The sequence below is a fragment of the Sciurus carolinensis genome, chromosome 3 (genome assembly GCF_902686445.1).
Source record: "Sciurus carolinensis chromosome 3, mSciCar1.2, whole genome shotgun sequence".
Classification (NCBI taxonomy): Eukaryota; Metazoa; Chordata; class Mammalia; order Rodentia; family Sciuridae; genus Sciurus; species Sciurus carolinensis.
Genome location: NC_062215.1, coordinates 50,316,828 through 50,340,873, shown reverse-complemented (window position 1 = coordinate 50,340,873; position 24,046 = coordinate 50,316,828). Strand labels below are relative to the sequence as shown.

General features: G+C 43.2%; 2 protein-coding genes across 6 annotated transcripts in view; both read left to right on the top strand.

Annotated features, from left to right (window-relative positions):
• Positions 1-10,363, top strand: part of Cfap52 (cilia and flagella associated protein 52) — a 46,370-nt gene extending 36,007 nt beyond the window's left edge. Inside the window, exons 10-14 of one of the 2 annotated variants that reach the window (XM_047545841.1) lie at positions 2,480-2,625; positions 5,105-5,256; positions 7,764-7,866; positions 8,643-8,754; positions 9,847-10,360. In XM_047545841.1, coding sequence (XP_047401797.1) covers positions 2,480-2,625; positions 5,105-5,256; positions 7,764-7,866; positions 8,643-8,754; positions 9,847-10,022 — 689 coding nt within the window. In that variant the 3' untranslated portion in view covers positions 10,023-10,360. Of the gene's footprint in view, positions 1-2,479; positions 2,626-5,104; positions 5,257-7,763; positions 7,867-8,642; positions 8,755-9,846 lie in introns of both variants that reach the window. The other variant, XM_047545843.1, reaches the window with a different exon arrangement.
• A 1,631-nt stretch (positions 10,364-11,994) lies between these two features.
• Usp43 (ubiquitin specific peptidase 43) overlaps positions 11,995-24,046 on the top strand; it is a 67,852-nt gene continuing 55,800 nt past the window's right edge. For all 4 annotated transcript variants that reach the window (XM_047546702.1, XM_047546699.1, XM_047546701.1 and 1 more), the window contains exons 1-2: positions 11,995-12,619; positions 19,075-19,206. In XM_047546702.1, the coding sequence (XP_047402658.1) occupies positions 12,110-12,619; positions 19,075-19,206 (642 nt within the window). In that variant the 5' untranslated portion in view covers positions 11,995-12,109. The remainder of the gene's footprint in view (positions 12,620-19,074; positions 19,207-24,046) is intronic.

The window sequence follows — 24,046 nt, the reverse complement described above, 5'->3', positions numbered from 1 at the left end:
TGTTAGAACCCTTTTTGTTGTACAAGAGATTAAAAACCCAACTCAAGCTAAGTTATACTTCAAAGAGAATTTTTTAAACTCAATTTCTGCTAAAGTATTTTTAACATATATTATAGATGCCATGATATCCCACCTCTAAATACTTCAGTATAATCTAAAAATCTAAAAATATTTTCCTATAAAAGGATAATTTATTAAGATTGTTTTGTGTTTAATCTATATGCAAATTTCCCCAGTGGTCAATAAGTAAATCTTACTGGTTGACATGGATGAAGTCAAGCGCATCTTTAGGTATAGCCACGAACTTGGTGACAGCAGGAGCCCATCTTATCCCCCCCTTTGTTTTTTTTTTTTTTTTTTTTTTTTGGTTCTGTTCCCAACCCACCTGCATTTCTTCTCCAGAGGGGTCACCAGGAGCTCTCAGTTACACCAAGAGCTGACAAATACTCAGGTTGGAAACCTTGGAGGCAGGGCTGGGGTGTTCCTCAGTGGTCCCCAGCACGAAAACAAACAAAAACGTTGGAGTTGTTTCTGCCTCTGCTTTTCCTCTTATGTCCACATCTGTGCCCTGGTGGGTGGCTCTCATATGAAAGTATATCAAAGTTCCATCACTTCTCACCTCCACTCTCGTCTGGGCCACCATCATCTCTCCCTTAGATTACTCCAACAGCTTCCTACCAAGGCTCTCTGCTTCAACTCTTGCCCTGTCTATTCTCAATACAGAAGCCAGAAATCTATTTTAAAATGCTAAGTCAGGACTGGGGACACAGCTCAGGGTTAGAGTAACTGCCAATCCCCAGCACAGCAAAATGAAATAAAATGAAATGTTAATTCAGATCATTGATATTTATAGGTCTCAAAAGTCTTTTACCCTCTGAAAGACAAAGTCCCAGTTGGGGTGGGAGCTCAGGAAAAGTGATATGGAGAAGATTGAAGTGGTCGGTGGGGCAGATCTAGTAATTGCAAAGGCCTTATACAAACTTTTCTCCTCCCCCACCTCTACCTTCCTGCCTCTGGTTTCTTTTTGCTCTTTCTTTCTTTTATTTATTTTTGTACCGGGGATTGAACCCAGGGTTGCTTTAGCACTGAGCCACACTCCCAACCCTTTTTATTTTTTAAAATTTTGATATAGGGTCTTGCTAAATTGCTGAAGCTGGCCTTGAACTTGCGATCCTCCTGCCTCAGCCTCCTGAGTTGCTGGGATTACAGGCTCCGCACTGTAATCACAGGCACCAGGTGCCTCTGATTTATTCTTACTGCCTACCCTCTCCAGCCATATGTGATTCTTTGGTTTTCCACAAACACATTCTGCAGAGGGCTTTCCTCTGGTCATTCGATCTTCATGAAATGTTGCTCCTCCAAACACCCCCAAGGTTTATTCATCCTCATTCTCTTACTTCCTCAAATCTTTACTGTAATGGGATCTACCTTGAGCATCCTATTTCAAATTGCTAAGGTCAAGATGACATTAAAGTTGATGAGAAGCTGCCAGCCATGAAAAGACCCACGGGGAGGCATTCCAGGCAGAGGGAACAAGTGTAAAGGCCCCCAGAGAGAAAATCCCTTGGTGTATATGAGGAATAACAAGGAAGTCAGGGTGTCTGGAGCTTAGTGATGACAATTGGGCTGGGGCCTCAGGGAGACGGAAGTGGTAGGTAGGTGCAGTTCCTGGTTACGATGCAGGATTAGAGGAGTTGGATTTTCATTCTAGGTACAGTGAGAAGCACTTTGGTATGTTCTTGATCAGGAAGGTGACATGGTTTTAAAAAGTTCATCCCAATTCCTGTATAGATGACTGCTTGGAAGCAAAAGTGGAAGGCCAGGGAGGAAACTGGTCAAATAATCCCGGAGAGAGGTGACTGTGGCTCCGATAGGGTGGTGCCCGAGGAAGGGTTGAAAGACGGTCGAGTTCTGGGTGTTTTTAACAGTAGAGGTGACGGGACTTGCGGATGGATTGGCTGTTTGATTGGGTTGGGTGGCTGGATAGAGAGGAATCGAGAATAACCCTGAGGTTCTCGGCTTAAGCAACTGTATGGATGGTGGAGACTTTTACTGAGATGGGAAAGATGGTGCAAATGGGGGAGGAATATTAGATGGAAAGGTGGGGCTGGGCGGCAAACCAGTAGTTTTGGGGCTTGTTAAATGATACATCCCAGGCATCCTATGAACTAGTTAGTCGTGTGTACTGGGCTGCGGCTCATGGGGAGATGGGAGCTGTCCTTCCTCTCCTCTCCACTTTCCCTCGCCTGGTATGGGACGCACCTGTAGGCAGGTTCAACAGAGATAGACCTCCCCTTTCCCTCAACCAGGTGTGACCAGTTTGAGGGCCTCAGGAAAGAGGGTTCTGGGAAGTGAGTGGTGGCTGGCTCTTCCTTGCATCCAGACCTCTTCTCCGCACTCCGGCTCTCGTTCATGATGTAGCAGAGCAGAAGGGGCGCACGCACTGATCCTGCTGCCTTTTGTCTCCCTTTCATGCCAGCGTGGGACGACGGGAAAATCCGAGCCTTCGCCCCTGAGACAGGCCGGCTGATGTATGTCATCAACAGCGCTCACAGGATCGGAGTGACTGCCATCGCTACCACCAGTGACTGTAAAAGGGTCATCAGTGGCGGTGGGGAAGGGGAGGTATTGTTCTTGAAAACAGATTTTTTTTTTTTTTTAAACACATCAATTTGAGTAACTAACTCACAGAAGGCCATCTATTTGATTTTTTAATATGTACCTATAGTAGGAGTCAGGCAAGGCCAAATTAAAATTGTGATGAAATTCTAAAATACATCATAAATTAAAGTTCTAATAGTATAAATAGACATAAATGTACTTGTTCACAGAAAGGACATTTAAGGTATAAATTTGAAAGTGCTCTATATGGAATCAAGTTATGAATCCTATTGGTGTATTGCCAGAGATTTCACAGACTTGTTCTTTCCTCTGAGGATCATAGTTGTATACCTTTTCTCTTTCTTTTCTTTCTTCCTTTCTTTTTCTCCCCCTCCTTTTTGTTTCCTTTTTAGTACTGGGGATTGAACCCAGGGGTGCTCTACCCTGAACCACACCTCCAGTCTTTTTTGCTTGTATGTTGACAAAGGGTCTGCTGAGTTGCAGACATTGGCCTCAAACTTGGGATCCTCCTGCCTCAGCCTCCCTTGTAGCTGGGATTACAGATGTGCACCACGATGCCCAGTTACATTTTCTTTATCTTCTATCTTTTAAAGCAGATGATATTTTTAGAATTAATTCCTTAATACCCCACACATTTTGGCCATTATTTTAAAATTATTACACTCATCATTCTGAAGCGTTTAAAACACATTTCACTGGCATGTTTCCCTCAGGGTCTCCTCTCCTCTATTCCCCAGACTTAAAAAAAAAAAAAAATCCCAAAGCCTTCCCTTTGCTTATACTGGACATTCTCCTCAGCTTTCTCATAAGAAGACTTTACAAGAGAGAAGAAAGATCTAATGTCTCGAGGGAGCCATTAGCAGAATTTAGGTGATGCAGATGAATGCCTGGGCTTATATTTCCCTTCTATCACTTCCAGCTGTGTGACCCAGGGCGTGTGCTTTAACCTCTCTGTGCCCCAGTTTTCTGAAGTGTAAAGATAATGATACTCCTATATTGCCCCCGCACCAGTACTGGATATCGCACTTGCTAGGCAAGTTCTCTACCACTAAGCTCCATCCCTAGCCCTTTTTATTTTGAGGCAGGGTCTCACTAAATTGCTGAGGCTGAACTCCAAATTGTGATCTTTCTACCTCAGTCTCCTGAGTAGCAGGAATTATAGGTGTGAGTCACCACACCTGGCCTCATTTTCTTTACTTTGACAATGTAGGAAGCCTGTAGGAATGCTTTCCTTACTTCAGTTAAGGTCATTTCCCCTTATCATTTACAATCAAGTTCAGAGTTATTATTTATCCTAACACTAGTTTTGAATCTAGTGTTCACCTGGACCACTGTTATTTCCCTGTCTTGTACTATGTGTATATAATGGCTGTGCTCCCCTCCTCCTCCTCCTCTTCCTCCCCCTCCCCCTCTCCCTCCTTTTCTTCTTCTTCCTCCTCCTCCTCCTTCCTAGTACTGACAGTGAAACCCAAAGCTCACACAGGATAGCACTCTACCACTGAGCTACATCATTCCTAGCTCTCTGTTCTCTTTTTCATAAAATCTATTATATTCATGCTAAGGTGTGAGCACCTGACTACATTACTGTTATTTGGTGTAGTTGGTGTTGTTGTAACAGCCTTTATCTATTAAAAGACTTACTATAATAACAAAAGACCTTTCATTTATCCTTTTTAAAATTACAATTAGGGTGTCATATTTATTGTTGAAATATGTGTAGGTTGTTGTATTACCTGTGAATTTCATTTCAGAACAGACAGGACAAAATATTTGCAATAGAAAATGGGTACTGGGTTTTGTAGGGTGGAGAACCATTGGTTTTAAATGATTAAAATTGAACAGCTGATATGAATGTTTAACTGTGGCTGTGGGGTACCCAAGAAATTTCCTGATGGCACCAGAAATTTGAGAGCAATGTTCAGCAGAAATGAGTAGACATAATATTTCACTTGGTTTAGCAGAGGCCCTTACATTATTGATTTTCCTAGTGAGTATCTGATAAATTTCTCAACCTGAAAGTAGAAACAGGTACAGGATCATTGGTGGCATTTTCCAAGCACCACGGAAGGTAATTACATCTTGTATGTGAATATTTTTACCCTTCAATCATACCATTCCTACCCACCTCACCCAACTGAGAAGAGGATAGGAAATTCAAAAACCAAGTCACACTCATACACACACACACACACACACACACACAGCACAGGTGAAACAATCTTCTGGGATCTTTTCCCAAATATGTAGTCCATTGTGGTGGTACACACCTGTAATCCTAGCAACTCAGGAGACTGAGGCAGGAGGACTGCAGTTCGAGGGCAGCCTCAGCAACTTAGCGAGACCCAGCCTCAAAATTGAAAATAAGAAGGGTTGGGGTTGCGGCTCACTGGTAAAGCATCCCATGAATTCCATCCCCAGTACCAAAAATAAAAAATAAAAAAATCCCAATTTGTATTGAGAGCATGCTCTTGGGACCTTTCAGGTGAGGGTGTGGCAGATAGGATGCCAGACCCAGAAACTGGAGGAGGCCCTAAAGGAGCACAAGTCCTCTGTGTCCTGCATCCGGGTGAAGAAGAACAACGAGGAGTGTGTCACCGCCAGCACTGATGGGACTTGCATCATTTGGGACCTTGTGTAGGTACCTGGGATGGGGAGGATGACAAGACACATGCCAAACCCAGTCGTGCCAGCATTTTATTGAACATGAGCAGACATCCCAAAGGAGGGTAGGTTTAACAGCAAAGGGATGTTCCTTGGAAGCCCTTGGCCTCCATGGCTGTCCATGGTTTACAGATGCTAGTGGGAAGAAGTGAATATCAAAAGTTTCTGTATAGATACGGAAGTAACAAAGCATGATTTAACTTGCACTAATTCAACTTTAAATGTTCCAAACAAAAAGAACAAGGGAAATAAGTAATGCAAGCAGTTCGGTCACGTGAAGCCCTGGATGAACTTGCCATGGGAGGGAGGGACAGGAGAGGCATGAATTTGTCCTTCCCCTTGACTGGCCACATTCCCAGAGAACTCTTACACTATGAGCATATCCCATCTCCATGGAATGTGATAACTCCAAACTAACTAGACCTAGGCATGTGAACTTAATCACAGGAGTAAGTCAAAGAATTTTCAAAGGTGATTTTTAACTTTCTTTTCTTTTTGGTACTGGGAATTAAACCAGGGGTGTTTACCACTGAACTACATCCCCAGTTCTTTCTATATTTTATTTTGAGTCAGGGTCTTGATAAGTTGCTTAGGGCCTTGCTAAATTGTTGAGGCTGCCCTTGAACTTGCTTTCCTCCTGCATCTGTTTCTGGAGTAGCTGGAATTATAGGCATTGACAATCACGCACGGTTTGATTTTTGAATTTTTGACCATTAGCATTTTTTTGCAGTTTTTTTTTTTTTTTTTTTTGACACACTGGAGTTTGAACCCCAGGGGTGCTCTACCACTGAGCCATATCCCCAAGTCCTTTTTACTTTTACTTTGAGGGAGGGTCTCACTAAGTTGCCTAGGTTCACCTGGAACTTGCTGTCCTCCTGCCTCAACCTCTCAAGTTGCTGGGGTTGCAGGTGTGCACCATGGTGCTCCACTTGCAGTATATGTTTTATTTTGGAATCACACCCTATATTCCCAAGCCTTGCCACCATCTGCCCCCCATATACCCTCTACCACTCCTGGAATTCTTTGCTACTGTAAAACTGTACAAGAGAGACTAGAATAAATGCAAAAATGGGAAAAAGGAGATTTGGCAAAAGAATATGAAATGTTTTCATTGGAGAGAAGGGATTGAGGACTGAAGACAAAGGCAGAGTTAACACATTAAAGAGCAAAAAGCAAAGCAAGCCTCTGTCTTCTAGCCCAGTGTGTCTCTTTGGTCCCTGATCATATGGAGATGTTATCAAAATGTAGATCTTGATTTAATAGGTTTAGAGTGGCACCTGAGAGTCTGCATTTTTAATAAGCTTCTAAGTGATAATACTGGCCCAACAAGCACACTTATAGAAAGAATGAGTCTACCTTTGACCTTCAACATTGGGAAAATTTGTAACCAGAAGGGAATGTCTAAACTACAGATGGTCTGTGGCCACTTCACATCCTTAAAGTCTTCCAATTGTGCAGCAGGAATGTTTTGCTAATTTGTGCCCAAATCTTTTAAAACATTTAGCTCAGATACCACATCTGAAAACTTCCATAAAGAGAAGAAACTGTGCAGAAGGTACATTTTTAAATCCAGGAGAGCCTGGCCTATAAGATGGACATGTGCAAGGAAAAACAATTGTAACATCTTGCTACAGGTGGAACACCCTAACATAAAAACCCCAAATCTGAAGTGATCTGAATCTGAATCTTTTTTAGCATCATGTCAGTATTCAAAAAGTTTGAAATTTTAAAGCATTTCAGATTTCAGATTTTCAGATTAGAAATGCTCTCCTGGTAAAGTCTATACAATATTCCCAAATCCTCAAAACTCCAAAATGCAAAATACTTCTGGTCCCAAGTATTTTTGATAAGGGGTACTCAACCTGTGTATTATCCAAGACAGAGGTTCCCAAACTGTTGTGCATGGAACAATTAATTGACAAGCTGGTTTCAAATACTGATCCTTGGACCCCATCCTACCTTCTGAGTCCAACTGCCTAGAGGTGAGGCTCAATAATGTCTATTAAAAAGATTCTTCCCCACACTGTGCCACTCAGCTTATGGAGAGCTTTACTTAGCTCCAAATGTTGGCCTTGAGTGTCAACTACATTGTGCAGGAGACAGCAGGCTGGCTCTGAATTTAGCCTTTGCTCCTTTTTCCCTGGAACTTAAGGATTCTCATTGGGTTTTGTGGTGTCTTTAGGAAAGGCCCCTGCTATCTGCCCATCATCATCTGACAGCCACTGATAGAAGTGATGAGAGGATACAGAAGTAGATAGGCAGAGTAACCAGAAGTCTATTTTGAAGAAATACAAATGCTACCCTGATGAACAGTGTGAGAACTCTGAGATAGATTAACCACCCCGAGTCCAAGCTTGTACCAAATGCAGTTTGAATACTAAATACATTTTCTAGGGAAGAGAAAGTCAAGCTTCACAGCTTTGGAACATTTTCTAGGGAAGAGAAAGTCGAGCTTCACAGCTTTGGAATCTACTTTTCAGGCGTCTTAGGAGAAATCAGATGATCCTGGCCAATACCCTATTCCAGTGTGTGTGTTATCATCCTGAAGAATTCCAAATCATCACCAGTGGGACAGATAGAAAGGTAAGATAGGTTCTGTGCAATATTATGCCATTTTATATAAGGGACTTGAGCATCCTCAGATTTTGGTATCCACGGGGGATCCTGGAACCAATCTCCCTGGCTAATACCCGGGGCTACTATAACTGTATATTCAGAGAAAAGTCTCCCTGCTTTCAATACTTTTCTCTCCGGGCCCCTAATTTAGTTCCCCTTTTTAGGAGAGGACCAACATTATATTTGTCTTTAAATTCCACCCTATGGAATGTTCCGTTGCTTTGGGGCAGAAGGGAAGTTGGGAATGAGTGGGTAGGTCCAGGAAGAGGGAGGGTCCAACCACAGTGGGGAGGTGACTGGGTAAGGCCCCCATCTCCAGAACTCTGGGGAGTGCTCAATCCCCACTCCTCACTCGCCAGTTGGAAGGGAGGAACTTCCTCTCCCACCAGCAGCTTTGCTGTCTTCCTCTCAGTGCAGAAACAGAACCGTCAGTGGTTCTTCTTTCTTTTACATTTTGCTACAGACTTAATCTGCTTAGTCTTATCAAAAGCTCTTTCTGTCACAATCTCAGTTTATCAGCATATCAACATCCCTTTAAATAGCATGCAAATTTAAAAAGGAATACTAAAAATATTAAAATGGTTTCTCCACCCCCTGCTGTAGCCTATTTATAATTTCAGCCCATACCATCCCATGGTGTATTTTCGCTACCTTCTATATAAAGTAGAACCATCTTTTGTTAGCATGTGTGTGGATGATTCCACTGAGCTGAATCCTGCCTAATGCTTTTTCCTGAATTCCAGATTGCTTACTGGGAAGTATTTGATGGGTCAGTAATCAGAGAGTTGGAAGGTTCCTTGTCTGGGTCAGTAAATGGTATGGATATCACACAGGAAGGAGTGCACTTTGTCACAGGTTGGTCTTGGATTAGAAAAGCAAGCCAAGCTTGTCTTATTTAGATGGGAACAGGGGACTCGTTTGTGGGAGGTAATTGGAGCAGCTGGCAAAAGGGTCTCAAGGGCAGTTTGATTAGATTCATATCTGAAGACAACAACCAATGTGGGTGGAAGAGAAAGATCCAGAAGACACACTCAATGAGAGGAGCCTTAAGGAGCCTTCTGTTGCTGGGTTTTCTTTTTTGTGGTGGGACTGGATGACTGGAATGGACCTTTAGGTGTCCTGGGTCATCCAGTTGCCTTTCTTCACTCTGTTCTGCTGAAGTCCTAAATGCCAGTCTTTTCATCCCCTTTTATTGTTGAATGTTATGATGTGCCCCCACCTCCAATAAATGAATTCACCATTATTTCAGGGGAGCATTAACTACACAATATGATGATTGGAACAATATCAGTATAATTTCCTGCCAGTCTGATTGATTCTTCAGGACATTAATAAAAAATGCTCTCAATGAATTAAAATTCCACAAACACATTCCACAAACACATTGACTAAAAGTAGGATATCAAACCAGACACAGTGTGCTCCAATCACACATACAGATATATGTATATACCCGTACACCAATAGAGAAAAGACTGGAAGGAATTGAACCAAGATGTTATTAGTAGTTATTTCTGGGTGATAGGATGAAGGGTAATTTCATCTCTTTGCATTTCCCCCCTGAATTTACTATAACATGCATAGATTTTTTTTTTTTTTTTTTTTTGTAATGATAGGCAGTTATGTTATCTAGGTTGGTCTGGATCTCCTGGGCTGAAGGGACTCTCCTCTGTCTCCAGGCACTACAAATGTGTGGCCACCATACCCAGCCATGCTTGATTTTTATAATCAAAGCATTATATAAAGATAGGTTTTTCTTTAAATTGGCACATGGGAATGCATTGGCAATGATCTGGTTGTCAGACTCAGTGGCCCATGCCTGTAATCCCAGTGACTTGGGAAGTTGTATCATGAAGCTGGAAAGATACCAGGTCAAAAAAGGTTCTTTTGAGGCCAGGGTAATTTCTCACTAGTCTATTGCAGTGATGCTGTATAACTGTTTTTCAGGTGGAAGTGACCATCTGGTTAAAGTTTGGGATTATAACGAGGGGGAAGTGACTCACGTTGGTGTGGGACACAGTGGCAATATCACGCGCCTCCGCATCAGTCCTGGAAATCAGTACATCATTAGCGTAAGTGCAGATGGAGCCATTTTGCGATGGAAGTACCCGTTTGCCTCCTGAAGCCCCCGGACCTCCCTGGCCACGGCGCGGCACAGTCCTGCTGAAGACTGAGTTTGGGCAGCTCCACCGTTCGTCTTGATTTCTCTCATGGTGGTCTTTGTTCTTTTGTCTTTAAATATTTTATCTCTAAGTTTCTCCTTTCCTTTATAGAATGCATTTTACATTCTTAAATTGTACATAAAATTGAAATATGTTCAAGAATAATTTGTCCAGACTGTAATTTTTTTTTAAAGTTTTTTTTTTTTTAATTACAAGTACATTCCCAGTTGTTGGCTTCCTGTCATAATCTCTTTTCTGTGACTCTGCCAAACCCACAGACTTTCCTTATGATCTGTCCACAGAGAGCATTGCTATTATTCTCTAAAAATAAGAACTTTCATGGGTCAAGCTGCATGGGGCAAGACTTTAGGTTTAAACCCAGACCTTGGGCAGGCTTTTAAAACACTGTCAGCCTGACTTTTCTCTTTTTTTCAAGTGAGAATAAATTCTTGCTCAAAAGGCCATTGTGAGTGAAATAATGTCAAAGCATTAACAGAATTTCTTATAGAGTTAGTACAAATGGGTTCTTAAACTGCCTGTTGGGATTTTGGGGTGATTCTCAAAGATGAAATTTCAGAGGTGCCTTATGGAACTTGGCCATGATATCCTCCTCCAGTGCTCATCACCAGAAGGGTGATGAAATGGAACTTGGGTATTAATCATCCAGCTGGGTATCTTTTTCCAGGGAAGGTAAATGATGGCATTTTTCCAGAAACACTTCAAGTCCCCAGGTCACAGTAGTCTTATGTTCTAAGCATATTCTGTATCCTTTAATGCTGCTTTTGTTATAGCAAGGTAATTTTACCCTATTTGAAAGATCAAGGATGTTTAATAAATGATGATCACTTATTTATTAAAAAACATTTCAGGGTGCTATTGTAACACTGCATCCTGCATGCTGCTGACCTCTTTCTTAGCTAGAAACTGATGATAATTTATTTTGCAAGATTTGCCTAATTAGTTATAAACCTGAAAGTTATGGGATAAAGTGAGCAGAGGCCTCTAGGGTTACTCAGGGAATCAAGGGCGGGTAGGGTTAAACTTACTCTGATTGGGCAATGATTCAGCTACGATTTTGCGTTGAGTGAACAGGCAAACGCGTAGGGGGCGCGCTTGAGAGCCGGAAAACTCCCTGAGGTTGGAAAAAGACTGAGCTTGGCAATCCATCGAGCCGGGTCGAGTTCCGGTTCTCCTTACGGGTCGGGTGGCCTCCCTACGTTGGGTGAACCTTTTAAAGCCCACTTCTTCACCAGTTAAAACAAGGATGATCAAGTCTCGCAAGTTTTTGGAACATGACTCTAGTCTGTAGCCTGAAAAAGAAATCCACTACCAGTCTGGGTGTTTCTTCACAGGGCAACAACGCGGCTCTCAGTTCAGATCCTGGGATGGCGGGTGTGAGTAAAGACTCTGCCTGTTCCATGGGGCAGACGGGCTTCAAGGAAATGGCAACACCTGTCCGCACACAACTGAGCCTGTGGGGGAACCAGCGGTGCACAAAATCGCTCCCCACCCCTTAGCTCCCAAAGCGCGTCTCTCACCACACCTGAGACTGCCCTTGGGAGACTTTCTCCTCTCCCTTTTCTTCGTTTCTATTTGAACTTAAAAACCTAGAAAATTAGTAATAGCCAGGGCTTTGCAGTTTCCTAGGCACTTTCGAAATTTCCATTCCTGTATTATTTCCACAGCTTGAAGGATGGGCGGGGAACGAGAGCAGAGGTAAAACCCAGGTCCCTCGGTTTACGAGAGGTAAGGAAGGGTGGGGAACTAGGCTACAACAGTCTCCCAGTGCTTTTATTCATTTCTGTGCGGGGAGGGGGGGGACAGGGCGGGGGCACGGAAGGCCGGGCACTGCCCTAAGGCCGGCCCTGAGGCCGGATTCCCGCGCGGGGCGGGGCGGCCCCGCCCTTGGCTCCGCCCCCGCCCGGTCCTCGCACACCTGGCTCGCAGGTAGCGGTGGTAGGCGCCTTTCCGGGGTTGTAAGGTGTTGAGAGCTGCTTGTCTGCCTCGGGCCCGGGGTCTGCGCTCCGGGAGCCACACCGGAGGGAGCCATGGACCCGGGCCCGGGGGACGCAGCAGGAGAGGGGCCGCCCGCGCCCCGGCCCCGCCGCCGCCGCTCCCTGCGTCGCCTCTTCAGCCGCTTCCTGCTGGCGCTGGGCAGTCGCTCCCGCCCCGGGGACTCGCCGCTTCGGTCCCGGCCCCAGCCCCAGCAGGGACATTGCGATGGCGACGGCGAGGGGGGTTTTGTCGGCCCTCCAGGCCCGGCTCCTGCGGCCCCCGGGAGCCCTGGGGTTGAGTGCACCGCCGGACCCCAGCCCCAGATCCCCGCGGGCGACGGGGCGCGGCCACCGGGCGCTCAGGGCTTGAAGAACCACGGCAACACCTGTTTCATGAACGCCGTGGTGCAGTGTCTCAGCAACACCGACCTGCTGGCCGAGTTCCTGGCGCTAGGGCGCTACCGGGCGGCGCCCGGCCGCGCGGAGGTCACCGAGCAGCTGGCGGCGCTGGTGCGCGCGCTCTGGACTCGCGAATATACGCCCCAACTTTCCGCCGAGTTCAAGGTAGGCAGCGCTCTGCCGCCAGCCACCCTCGCCGCTCCGCGGCAACCTCTTTCTGTCCTGGTGATTTCGCTTCTTGAAAAGTGTGTGCACAACCAGAAAAAGGTTTTCTTGGGGTCTTCCATAGTTCAATCTTCTGTAGTTCATTTACCAATTTAGCCTCGGTTACCGCCTTTGTTTTGTGATGATGAGTTACAGTAGTGCTTGCGTATGTTTTCTTTATGAATTAATTTCTCCCAAGTATTTTGAGCGGGGGTGGAGAGAGTTGGCAGGTTTAAGTGTATTTAGCATTTTTGCATTCAACAAAATTTGTTGAAGTATCAAATGCGGTGGGCCAGGGTTCTAACGCCTGCTTCCAATTAAGAAGGGTGCAGGGTGGGGAATCAAGACTTTGAAGGTCGAGGCCTCGGGTCAAGTGGTGATGCTTACGTTGAGATCTGATTGTTGAGAAGGATGTTGCGGGGTCAAAATCTAGGAGTAATCCAGGCAGAGGAATCAGCAAGTACCCATAGGCCCTCCCGAAGGAGCCCAGTAGGGAGGCGTGGAAAAAAAACGTGTAGCTGGAGCTCACGGAAGCAGACGAGGTTCGCTAGATCATGTACGACCTTGCAAGCAGTGGTAAAGACTTTGGGTTGTATTCCAAGCTCAGTGGACACTGAGAACCAACCATAGGCTGGGTAATATGCTGAGTGAGGGGCCAGGGGAGGCAGTGAGTATGCTAGTTTGGAGATGGCATCCTTTTGTTTCATGCGCATTAACCCCCCTATAATGTGTTAGCTTGGGGTTGCGTTTATTGTCTGCAGGATCACGGTCTACTTGCTCTGGATGCTGCAGGGTCATGAGACATTGTAAATCAAATCGTATCACTTTGCCCGGGGTTAAAGTGGGGTATGTGTTTGGGGTCCCAGTTAGATGAAAGAGTTCCTAATAATTGATGCACATGGCTTGCTTCCTGCTGAAAAACCACAGCTCTGGGCAGAGAGCTGAAGCTCCCCACAGACCAGTGATTGTTGTTCCTGGGGGGAGGGGGGAACCTGTCAGTGTTCATTCCACAAGCATCACAGCTCTTGAGTTTCAGCCTGAGAAAGCAGTCTTTTGCTTTGTGATCTGCAAGGATGCCAACCCCCACCTTCCTCTCTCCCACCTCCATTAATGAAGAAGCACTGTTTTGCAGCAGTCACGTGGGTGTCATTAATGTCTTTTTTGGGCAACATTAGCTTTTTAAATATGAGAGGCAGTACTAATAGTGGTTAAGACCAATATCTCTGGGCCTTCATGACCTTGAGCAAGTTTCTGAATTTTACAGTGCCTCAACTTTTCTCATATGTAATGTGGGACCGTGAGGTTGTTGTATTGAGTTATATGCAGAACACTGACAACAATGTCTGACACCTAAGAAGTGTCCGTTGTTCTCGAATTACACCTCCTTACCTGGAAAGACCTGAAGGAAGGAAGGAGGTAATCTTTGAATAACTGTTCCCTTGCCAGATGCATTCCCACCCAGTTACTATAGCATGGAAGAGATGGAGTAGTTTGGGGAAAAAAAACCTCCCAAATTAGTATTCACTCTCAGTGACTCACCAGCATTTCCTCTCTCTCCAGGGCCTGGGAACTCCCCAGTGAACCTTGGGGAATTGAAGGATAATTGAGTTGTTGTTAATCTGTTAATGAGGGAGATATAATCTGGGGTTTCCCAGGTCTTTCAGGTAACCAGGCTTGGAGGGTAAAGTGGAGGATTCCAGAATCTGGGCTCTCAAACATTAGGGATTGAAATCTAGGAGGGCTCATTTTATTACTGATGATGAAACATTCATTCATTCAACATGTATTTATTCAGTATCTAGGTAGTGTATCAGGAACATAGAATGTGTGATAAGCACAAAATCAGCTTCTCCAGGAGCTTGTGGTCTAGGGGGGAAATAGATGTTAATGAACTGATCCCACAGACACATGATTAGAACTGCTGACATGCTAAGAAGGCAAAATACAACGTGCTGTGACGGTAATGGCAGGAGGATGTGATTTGATTGGGGAAGGGCCTGGGGTAATTGGGGAAAGCTTACCTGAAGAGGTAACCAAATATTGAGTTGAGTTTTGAAGGATAAGGTATTAACAAGGACATGGATGATGGGAAAGTGCCTTCCAAACTCTGGGAACTGAAAATACCAACTGTGGAGGTGGGTGGGGCTGAAAGCCCCTTCACCAAATGAATTAATGAAAGTTCATGTGGCTCGCGTGGAGAGGCTGGAGAACTGGCAGAAGCCGAGGCACATAAGGTTTTGTTAAGAAGACCTGTCTTTATGATGGATTGTTAGCTTGAGACCCAGGAAGGGGCCAGCACACTAGGGTATGTATATACTCAGCTCTGTATATGGGATGGGTTTGTGCTTTTGTCCCTACCTGTCCCAGAGTCTCTCCAGCCTCTCACAGATAGGAGGAGCACTCTTTGTTTTAATAGCAAATGAATAAAAACACTTTAAAAAATTCTGTTTAGAGCCTCATCTGTAATTCTTTGTATTTCTAATGATGCGGTTAAATGGGTATTGCAAAAAATCGGAAAATGTAAAGATCTGTAACTCTGCCCCCTAGAGACAATCATAGTAAGCATGTTGATGTGTTTCAAAGCATATACAGGCAAAGTATAGACAGACTGGAAATTCCATTTCTGTAGCCTGCTTTTTTTCACATGAGTATTATTTTAAGACTTTGTCCTGATCATTAAAATAGTCTACAAAACTCAATTTCTCATAATTGTATATATCATTTAATGTACTATATATGTTTCCAGTTATCACACTGAATTGAAATTTCTTTTATTTAAATCATCATCCTCATCTCTGTTACAATTTCCATAAATTTAATTCCTATAAAGGGCATTACATAGTCAAAGTAAAGGTATAATTATTTTATTATCTTTCTGTTGTTTTAAAGTCAACTTTATTGAGGTATAAAATACATTCAGTGAAGAACAACCTGTTTAAGTGTAGAATTTAATGAGTTTTAACAAATGTATCTGTGTAATCATCACCCCAATTTTAAACATATAACTTTTTGTTTTAACTTTTAAATCTATTTTATTGGGTTCAATTATTTTTACCATCTACATTGATAAATTCCCTTTCAAATAATTATGACAAGGATAAGATATACCAGTGATGCATATTTTCCTGGACATTGAATATTTTTTCTCATTAATTTTTCCTCAGCTTTATGATGGTTATAAATGACAAAAACTGTACATATTTACAATATATAATGTGATGTCTTGATGTATGTGTTTATGGTAAAATGATTAATTCAAGCTAATTAACATATCCACCAATCTTACATACTTACCTTTTTTTGTGGTAAAAACGTTTAAGATGTATTCTGTTTGAATTTTTCAAGTATGTAATTTATTAATGTTAGTTATAGTTGCTGTGCTCCATCACCTATTAATTTATTGAACAAAAAGAAATAACATCTTGTTTTTATTTTTGTTTCTTTGATTAGGAGTGGGGGGGAGATTTTTCCGTGTTTCTTGACTAGTTATAAGTCTGCTCTCGCAGTCTCTCTTCATGTTGCTTATTTCCATCTTGCTTTGGTCTTAATGTTCTTTTCATTTGTTGCTGTAAGTGCCTCACCCTTGTCGTATTTGTTGCAAATATTTTCTCTAAATTGTCCCCTTTTCCCCCCTACCCCTGTACTGGAGGCTTTAGGTTTATTTATGTCATGCCTTTTGATGTTCTATTTTATGTACTTCTAGTTTTTCTAAGACTATATTAAGGTTTTTGGCCATCTGGAGTTTATCTTAGCTTATGTGCTTAAAATCAATTTTAGATTCTCAGTGATGTACAAGAGACATTGCTGTTTAAAAAAACCAGGATCCCTTCTTCATCAGTCTGGTGTTTTGGCCACCTAATATTAGTTTTCCATCAGATAACTTTGAAACACAGAGGAATATCTTTGCTTGTATCTCTCATTCGCTTAGACTAAGCCCCCGAAATGGAATGACTGTGTTTATATAGACGGACATTTTTAAGGTCCTATCTTGTCCAGCTTCTTGAAGTTGTCATATTCTTTCTGGAGAGGTTTTATGGCAATATAGCCAGTCTAAGATAAAGAGAATTCATCTTTAAGGATTATCTTGATATTGGAAGGGAATGGATTTCACATGGAAGGAAGAGCAAAAATAGAGATATAGACTACAGAAGATGGAAAGCATGTTTGGTGTACCTGAGTGGCCCTTGGAATAGGCAGGAGACTGGTAGAAGACATATACTGGGGCCAGATCACAAAAGAAGTTTGGACTATTAGGTGGTGAATAGAAGAGCACAGAAGGATTTCGAGTACCTAGCTGGGCTGCAGAAGATTGGTCTGGTCTACCATGAGTGCAGTGCAGATAAGGGTGCGGGGGCGGGCGAAGGCGGAGATTCTCAGAGCCTGGCTCCTCCTTAGGTAGGTTTTCTCTTCTGGGTGAGCAGCAGTTAGACCTCAATGTTGGCAATGAGATTCAGCTGTATGGGGGAAGGGCAGAGACATTTTGGGAGCCATGCTGCTTGACAGATGACTTGATGGTTGCTGATATGAGGGAGAATCTGAGAGATGACACCTACATTAAGAGGAAGGGCTGGTTTTAGAGATTTGAGTTGGATGGGACACCCAGGAGAGAATGTTGGTACTAAGATGTAGGTTTGATGGTCCCTTGAGGGTAGGGTTGCCAGATAGAACAGAGAATACCCAGCTGATTTTAATTGTAGATAAACAATAAATTTTTAGTATCGCATGGGATATAGGAACACATTTCTCTTTTTTTTTAATAGGCAATTTTTTTAAGTTGTCAATGGACCTTTACTTTTTATTTACTTATTTATATACAGTGCTGAGAATGAACCCAGTGCCTCACACATGCTAGGCAAGCGCTCTACCACTGAGCCATAACCCCAGCCCATATGAACACATTTCTACTGAAACAATTATACATTGCTTATTTAACTGAGCCTTTTTTAGTTTTGGTTGTGTTGGGGCCTGGTGCAGACAGGCAAGAGCTGTATTACTAAGCTATATCCCTAGTCCCTATGTCTTTTTTGATTTGCTAAATCGGACAGCCCTACTTTGGGACTTAGGCCCTTGAGAATCTAAGTATAGGAAAGCTTAGGGAAGAATCCAAACTAATGTGATCAGAATAAAAGACTCAGAACCAGCATTTCAGTTAATTAGATCTTGAATTTTGCTTCATCTCAACCTAAAGTTTCCTTTAAGTCTCAAGGGAAGATTAAAAGAAAGAGCAAAGGAAATGCTCAGGTCATGTGGCAGTGGTGAGGATTGTCCTGGTCCCTCGCCTTGCTCAGACTGGCCCCTTTGGCAGGCATAAGCAGATGACAGACCTGTTTGGTATGAACCTGGAGGCTCTGCATTCTAAGAGTGGGACAAACAGCTATACTGCACTGTGCATGTGCATGTGTGAGACTTGCTTACACTAAGTTGCTTGGATGCTTGTACATGCAGAACAGAAATCCCTAGAAAGATGCTTCAGGAGCTGGGAGTGGCTACCTGCTGGCGAGGGTCATTAGGGATAGAGAACAGTAGTGTTCCAGTAGAAGGAACACTTTTCATTAGTGTTCTTCTTTATATTTTGAATTCTTTATTCTTAGTATGTACATCCATCACCCTTTGAAATACACTTTTCAAAAACTGGAATGTGCATTTACACAGAGAATGACAGAATTGTTACACAGTTTAAGAGAAGGACAGTGAACAAGGGGCAGGGAATGTGAGGATCACCAGGGCAGGAGGTCTTGTCAGTCTCGTTCATTGTGACTTAGTCCTTAGAATAGTGCCAGGCATGTGAGCAGCATTCAGGACAAATTTATTAAAGGACTAGAGGGTTGGATCAATCTTTTACTGATCAAACCACAGAAAGAGAACTTTGTGTTCTTAAATTTTCATCCATATTTGAAAGAGGCAGTAAAGGAACTATATACAGTGGGTCTTTGAGAGTCAGCTTTGCTGCAGGTGTGGTCATTCCCACGCAAGAACTAGCGGGAGCGATGGGAATGAATGATGTTAGTGTGAAATCAGAAGGAGAAAGCAGGGTGGGAAGGATGTTTGCCTGTGACAGCATGGGAATAGAACCATGGAGGGAAGGCCAGCAGAGTGTGGGACCCCAATAATCAAAGGACCAGAGCTTCAGGGAGCACAGAAGCCCATCAGATCCAAATCCTCTAACAGAGACAACACTGGGTTTTCAAGGCATAGGACACATTAGTGGTCCTTCCTGGGAAGGGGCCTTCTGTACCAAGACCCTCATACCACTTTGGAGCAGTGTTGGCAGCCAAGAACAGTTCTACCCCAGGGTTGTTTGCAAGTTGTCATCTCAGGTCAAGGCTGAAAGATGAGCACTCAATAGCTTGGTGCTTCTAGGACATTCATTTGGTTGAATCAAGGTTTGAAATGAACTCTGTTTGATTCCCTTTCAGAATGCTGTTTCCAAGTATGGCTCTCAGTTCCAAGGTAATTCTCAACATGACGCCCTGGAATTCCTGCTCTGGTTGCTTGATCGTGTCCATGAGGACTTGGAGGGCTCGTCCCGAGGGCTGGTGTCTGAGAAGGTTGGTCACTTGCTAATCAAATCATTGCACAGAATTTTTTTTCTTCTCCCCACCCACCCCACTTTGAATGTTTATTCAATGTGGATTCCTGCATGTTCTGGCTGCTGTATACACAGTGCTGTTCTCTGCTTCCTTCTTGGAGCTCTTGTTTGTTTTAGACAAGGCATTTCTTCCTGTTGCAGTATTTCTCATCCTCCCTAAGCCCAGTGAGGTAGTGTGTAGGGTTTCATTTTGAACTTAATTTGAAATGAAAAGAATATGTTTTTGGTCTATATTCTTCACATTCGTCTGGAGGCTGAGCGCCATTCCTCATTTGCCATTTCAATTCTACCATTGCTTTCTCGATTACATATCCCACTGGGCAGCAGTTCCTAACCTTTTTTTCTGAAGATGCAGGATGGATGAGGTTTACACATGTGCCTTTAGCATTTGGAGTTTTGATGAAACCTCAGACCTTTGGGAGGAGGAAAGCATTACACTAATTTATAATAGCCACAGTTAATTGATACATCAGCTATGTTCTTTATGGACTTTGCTAAATAAAGATCAATAATGGCTTGTGCTTTAGAGCTATCCCTTTATTTTTCACTTAAGTAAAAGTGAGTGAAGTTAAATCATGAGTGAGCAAAGTTATTGTAACAATATTCTTTTTTTTATTTTTTATTTTTATTTTTTATTATAGATTTATTTTCAAAGGGCAGTACACTTAGAGAAGTTAAATACAAGTCCAGGAGAACTGCTCTGTCAAAGTCAGTGGTGACGCCAGAATGGGTTCTCACTTCCACACACTCACCAGGATCATCTGAATCCTCTCTTGGTGAGGAAAAGGGGTCTGATACTTTATATACATATACATCCTTCTTACCTGCAATGTAATCAACAATTTCTTGTGGACACATTAACTTTTCTGCATCTATATCAGGAATTTCAAACCCAAATTCATCTTCCATGGACATGATAATCTCTGCTTGGTCCAAACTGTCTAAGCCCAGGTCTTTCATAAAATGGAAAGCTTTTCTGGATCAATCTTGTCATAGAGTTTCAAGACACACAAAACACGGTCCTTGATTCCCTCTAACGTCAAAGGAGGTGCGTCACTATACTGGCGGCACAACTGTGTAACTCTCTGGAACCTGCGAGAGCACTAAGGCTGGCTGTGTAGTCCAGGTCTCGTTGGTTCCCTGCGGGGCACAAAACGGTGCTGAGCAGCAGGGCCAGGGCCAGTGCGGGGACCTGGGGCAGCTGTGCGAAGGCCGCAGGCAGGCGGCGGACACAGGCGGAAAGGACATGAGCCGCCATGGCTGCGCCGACCCAGGATGCACTGCGCGTAACAATATTCTTGAATGTGCACACTTGTAATCTCAGCAGCTTGGGAGGCTGAGGCAGGAGGATCACAAGTTCAAAGACAGTCTCAGCAACTCAGCAAGGCCCTAAGCAACTCAAAGAGACCCTGTCTCAAAATAAAAAAATTCAAAAATGGACTGTGGATGTGGCTTAGTCATTAAGTGTCTTTGGATTCAATTCCTGGTGCCAGAAAAAAATTAAAAAGTCTTGAATAATCTGCTGTCATTTAAAAAGATGTTTCACGAGCTGTGGCAACTAATCCAGTACATATTACATGACTGATCCAGATATAGCTAGGAGAACTGCTTTATTAATTTTGCTTTGTTTTGCTTTAAATCTGGACATTTGATTCCTAACCCTCTCTTGAATAATTTAAAAATCACAGAAAGCATTTTGATGGTTCAGCCCCAGTTTCCCATCCCTTCATCATTTGCTTAGAGACCATCATTTTGGATTAATAAAGAATGAAGGGCCCAGGGAACTCAGGCTTTTATTCTTTTTAAAACTTGTGCACATAGGTAACTATTCTTTTTCTGAGTTTTTCTTTTAAATGTTAAGGTGTGTCTGGTATGGCCGCTTGTGCCTGTAATCCCAGCAACTTGGGAGCCTGAGGCAGGAGGATAGAAAGTTCAGCCTCAGCAACTTAGTGAGACCCTGCCTAAAAATAAAAAGGACTGAGGATATTGCTCAGGGGTAGAGTGCCCCTGGGTTCAGTCCTCAATACATAATAAATAAGTACTAAATAAAATGTCCTTGTGCAACTTGGTCATTTATGTATATCCCCTGTATTTGAGAGGTTGGGTCACTTTCTCAAAGTCACCCAGTCAAAGGGGGCAGAATCAAGAGTCTAACTCAAGAGAATCTATCTTAAAATTCTGTTGTTTTAAAAAATAATCACCCTAGTGACCTCCAACCTCCAAAAACATAGCCAATAATTACCCCAACAAAGCCTAGGAGAAACACATACTCCAAGGTTAATGGTAGTTTCTGTGGGTTATGGGTTATGGGTGATTTTTCTTTTATTTACAATGATTTTCTGTTTATCTTATTCAAACTCTTTTAGTTGCAAATGATAGAAATGTAACTTTATCCAACTTAAGGAAAGGCATTTGTCGCCTTTTATCACCATCACCTGCAAGTCCAAGGGTTCAAGTGGCTTCAGGTAGGACTGGCTCCGAGGACTCAGACAATGTACCAGGTCTTTGGCTCACCCTATCTTGTCTCTGGCTTCAGTCTCACACTGGCTCTGCCTCCATAGCTCTTCTGCAAGGCTCAGATAATCTTTAGAGCCTGGGATTCCGGAGAAAGCCCAGGGAAGAGTGGATTGCCCCAGCTTGGTTTCCAGGGCCATTTCTGGGCATGTGGCCAGAAGAATGGGATATTCTGAATGAGCACACTTGGGTCACATGCCTGTGGGGGTGAATGTGGGCCAAGGAGGGCTTTTATAGGATCACAACTTTTTTCTCCTCAAAGAATAGAATGCTTAACAGATAAACATATGTCCACTACCTTGTAGATTCTGTAAGTTCATAGCTGTATTAGTCAGCTTTTTCACTACTGTGACTAAAAGTCTGACCATAGCAATTTTAGAGGAGGAAAAATTTATTTTGGGGCTCACAGTTTCAAAGGTTTTAGTCCATAGACAGCAGGCTCCACTTCATGGGCTGCACATCATGACAGAAGAGTATGGTGGAGGGAAGTGGTTCATATGATGATGGGGAAGCAGAGAGAGATTCTACTTGCTAGATATAATATACCCCAAAGGCGTGCTCCCAGTGACCCAGCTCCTCCAGCCACACCCTACCCGCCCTCAGTTACCACTCAGTTAAACCCATCAGGGGATTAATTCACTGTTTGGGTTAAAGCTCTCATACCCAATCATTTCTCCTCCAAACTGTCTTGCATTGTTTCACACATGAGCTTTTGGGGGACACCTCACACCTAAACCATAACAATAACAAACATTTTGAAATCAGAATTATATATACATATTTATACATGTGCATATGTATATATAAATACACTGTTCTTTCTATGCCAGAAGTCTTACTTGGTGCTTTTTGTGACATTACTACCCGGCACATAGTAGATAATCAGTAGACTTTTGAATTAAATAGTTATCATGCTTTAATATTTATAAGGATAACGCTACAGTTAATAGAGATTTAGGTTAAGTAAGTTGCCCAGGGTCACCTATACTTGGTGGAAATAGAATTGAACCTGGATCCATCTATTCCAAATCCATTGCATTGAATCCGTTTTCTTAAAGCTGTGTCTCACGTCTTCTTAGTTCTCTACTTAGGGGAAAGAGGAGACTTTGGGACAGGTGGTACCTCTTTTATCCTGTTTCCCCACTCCCCTCCCAATGGCTATTCGAGAGTGTTCTTTCTACCTAGAAAGTAGGTGGGGAAGTCAGCTGTGTTAACTTCCTGTTACTGTAACAAAACATCTGAGATAATCAATTTATAAAGAGGAAAGTTTTATTTTGGCTCATAGTTTTGGAGGTTTCAATCCATGGGCAGGTAGACCCATTGCTTTCGTGCCTGTGGAGAAGCAGCTGGGAGCATGTGGTGGAATAAACTGTTTGCTGCATGGTGGCCAGGAAGGTAAAGGGAGATAAGAAGATGCTGGATTCCCATAGTCCCCTTTGAGGGCATGCCCTCAGTGACCTAAGGCCTCCCACTAGGGCCCTCTTCTTAAAGGGTCCTCCACCTCCTAATAGCAATAAGCTGGGGACCAAGCCTTTAATGCACAGGACTTTGAAGGATATTCTAGATCCAAACTATAGGAACAGACTTCCAAATTCCCTTTCATTTTTCTTCTTCTGTCCTTGGTAACAGGAAAAGTCACTGGGCTTAAGAAGATCACGGAGAGGTTAAGTAACCTGCCTAAGTTACATAGCTAATAAATGGGAGAGCCAGGAAGGACCTGAATCTAGGAAATGCAGCACCATACAAGGGTTTCTTAACCTCAGCACTTTTTACATTTTAGGTCAGATAAATCTTTGGTGGGGTGTGTGGCTGATGGGTTGTAGCATTTGTAATGTCCCTACCTACTAGATGCCAGTGGTAATCCCCAGTTGTGATAACCAAAAATATACCTCCAGACATTGTCAAATATATCCCCGGAAGGGGGCAAAATCTCCTCCCCCACCAGTTGAGAAGCCCTGCCCTAGAACCTCTGTTCCTAACTGGTGCACCATCCCAAAACTGTCCTTAAGATATTGTTGAGTTTATTTAAGCCAAGAGGGCATGCCAACAATTCCTTTCCATAACTTCAGGACTTCTAGTAAAAGCAGACCTATTTGGTCTTCCAACCTCCTCCTTATTTTGGGATGAAGGAGGTGCTAGGGATTGAACTCTGATGCTTGCTAGGCAAGTGCTCTGAGCCATACCTCCAGCCCCCAACTCTAATATGTCCCCCTACTATATTCTCTATAATGCAGCCAGATCTTCTCAGAAAGGAAATTGAATTATGTCACTCCCCTGCTTTGTAC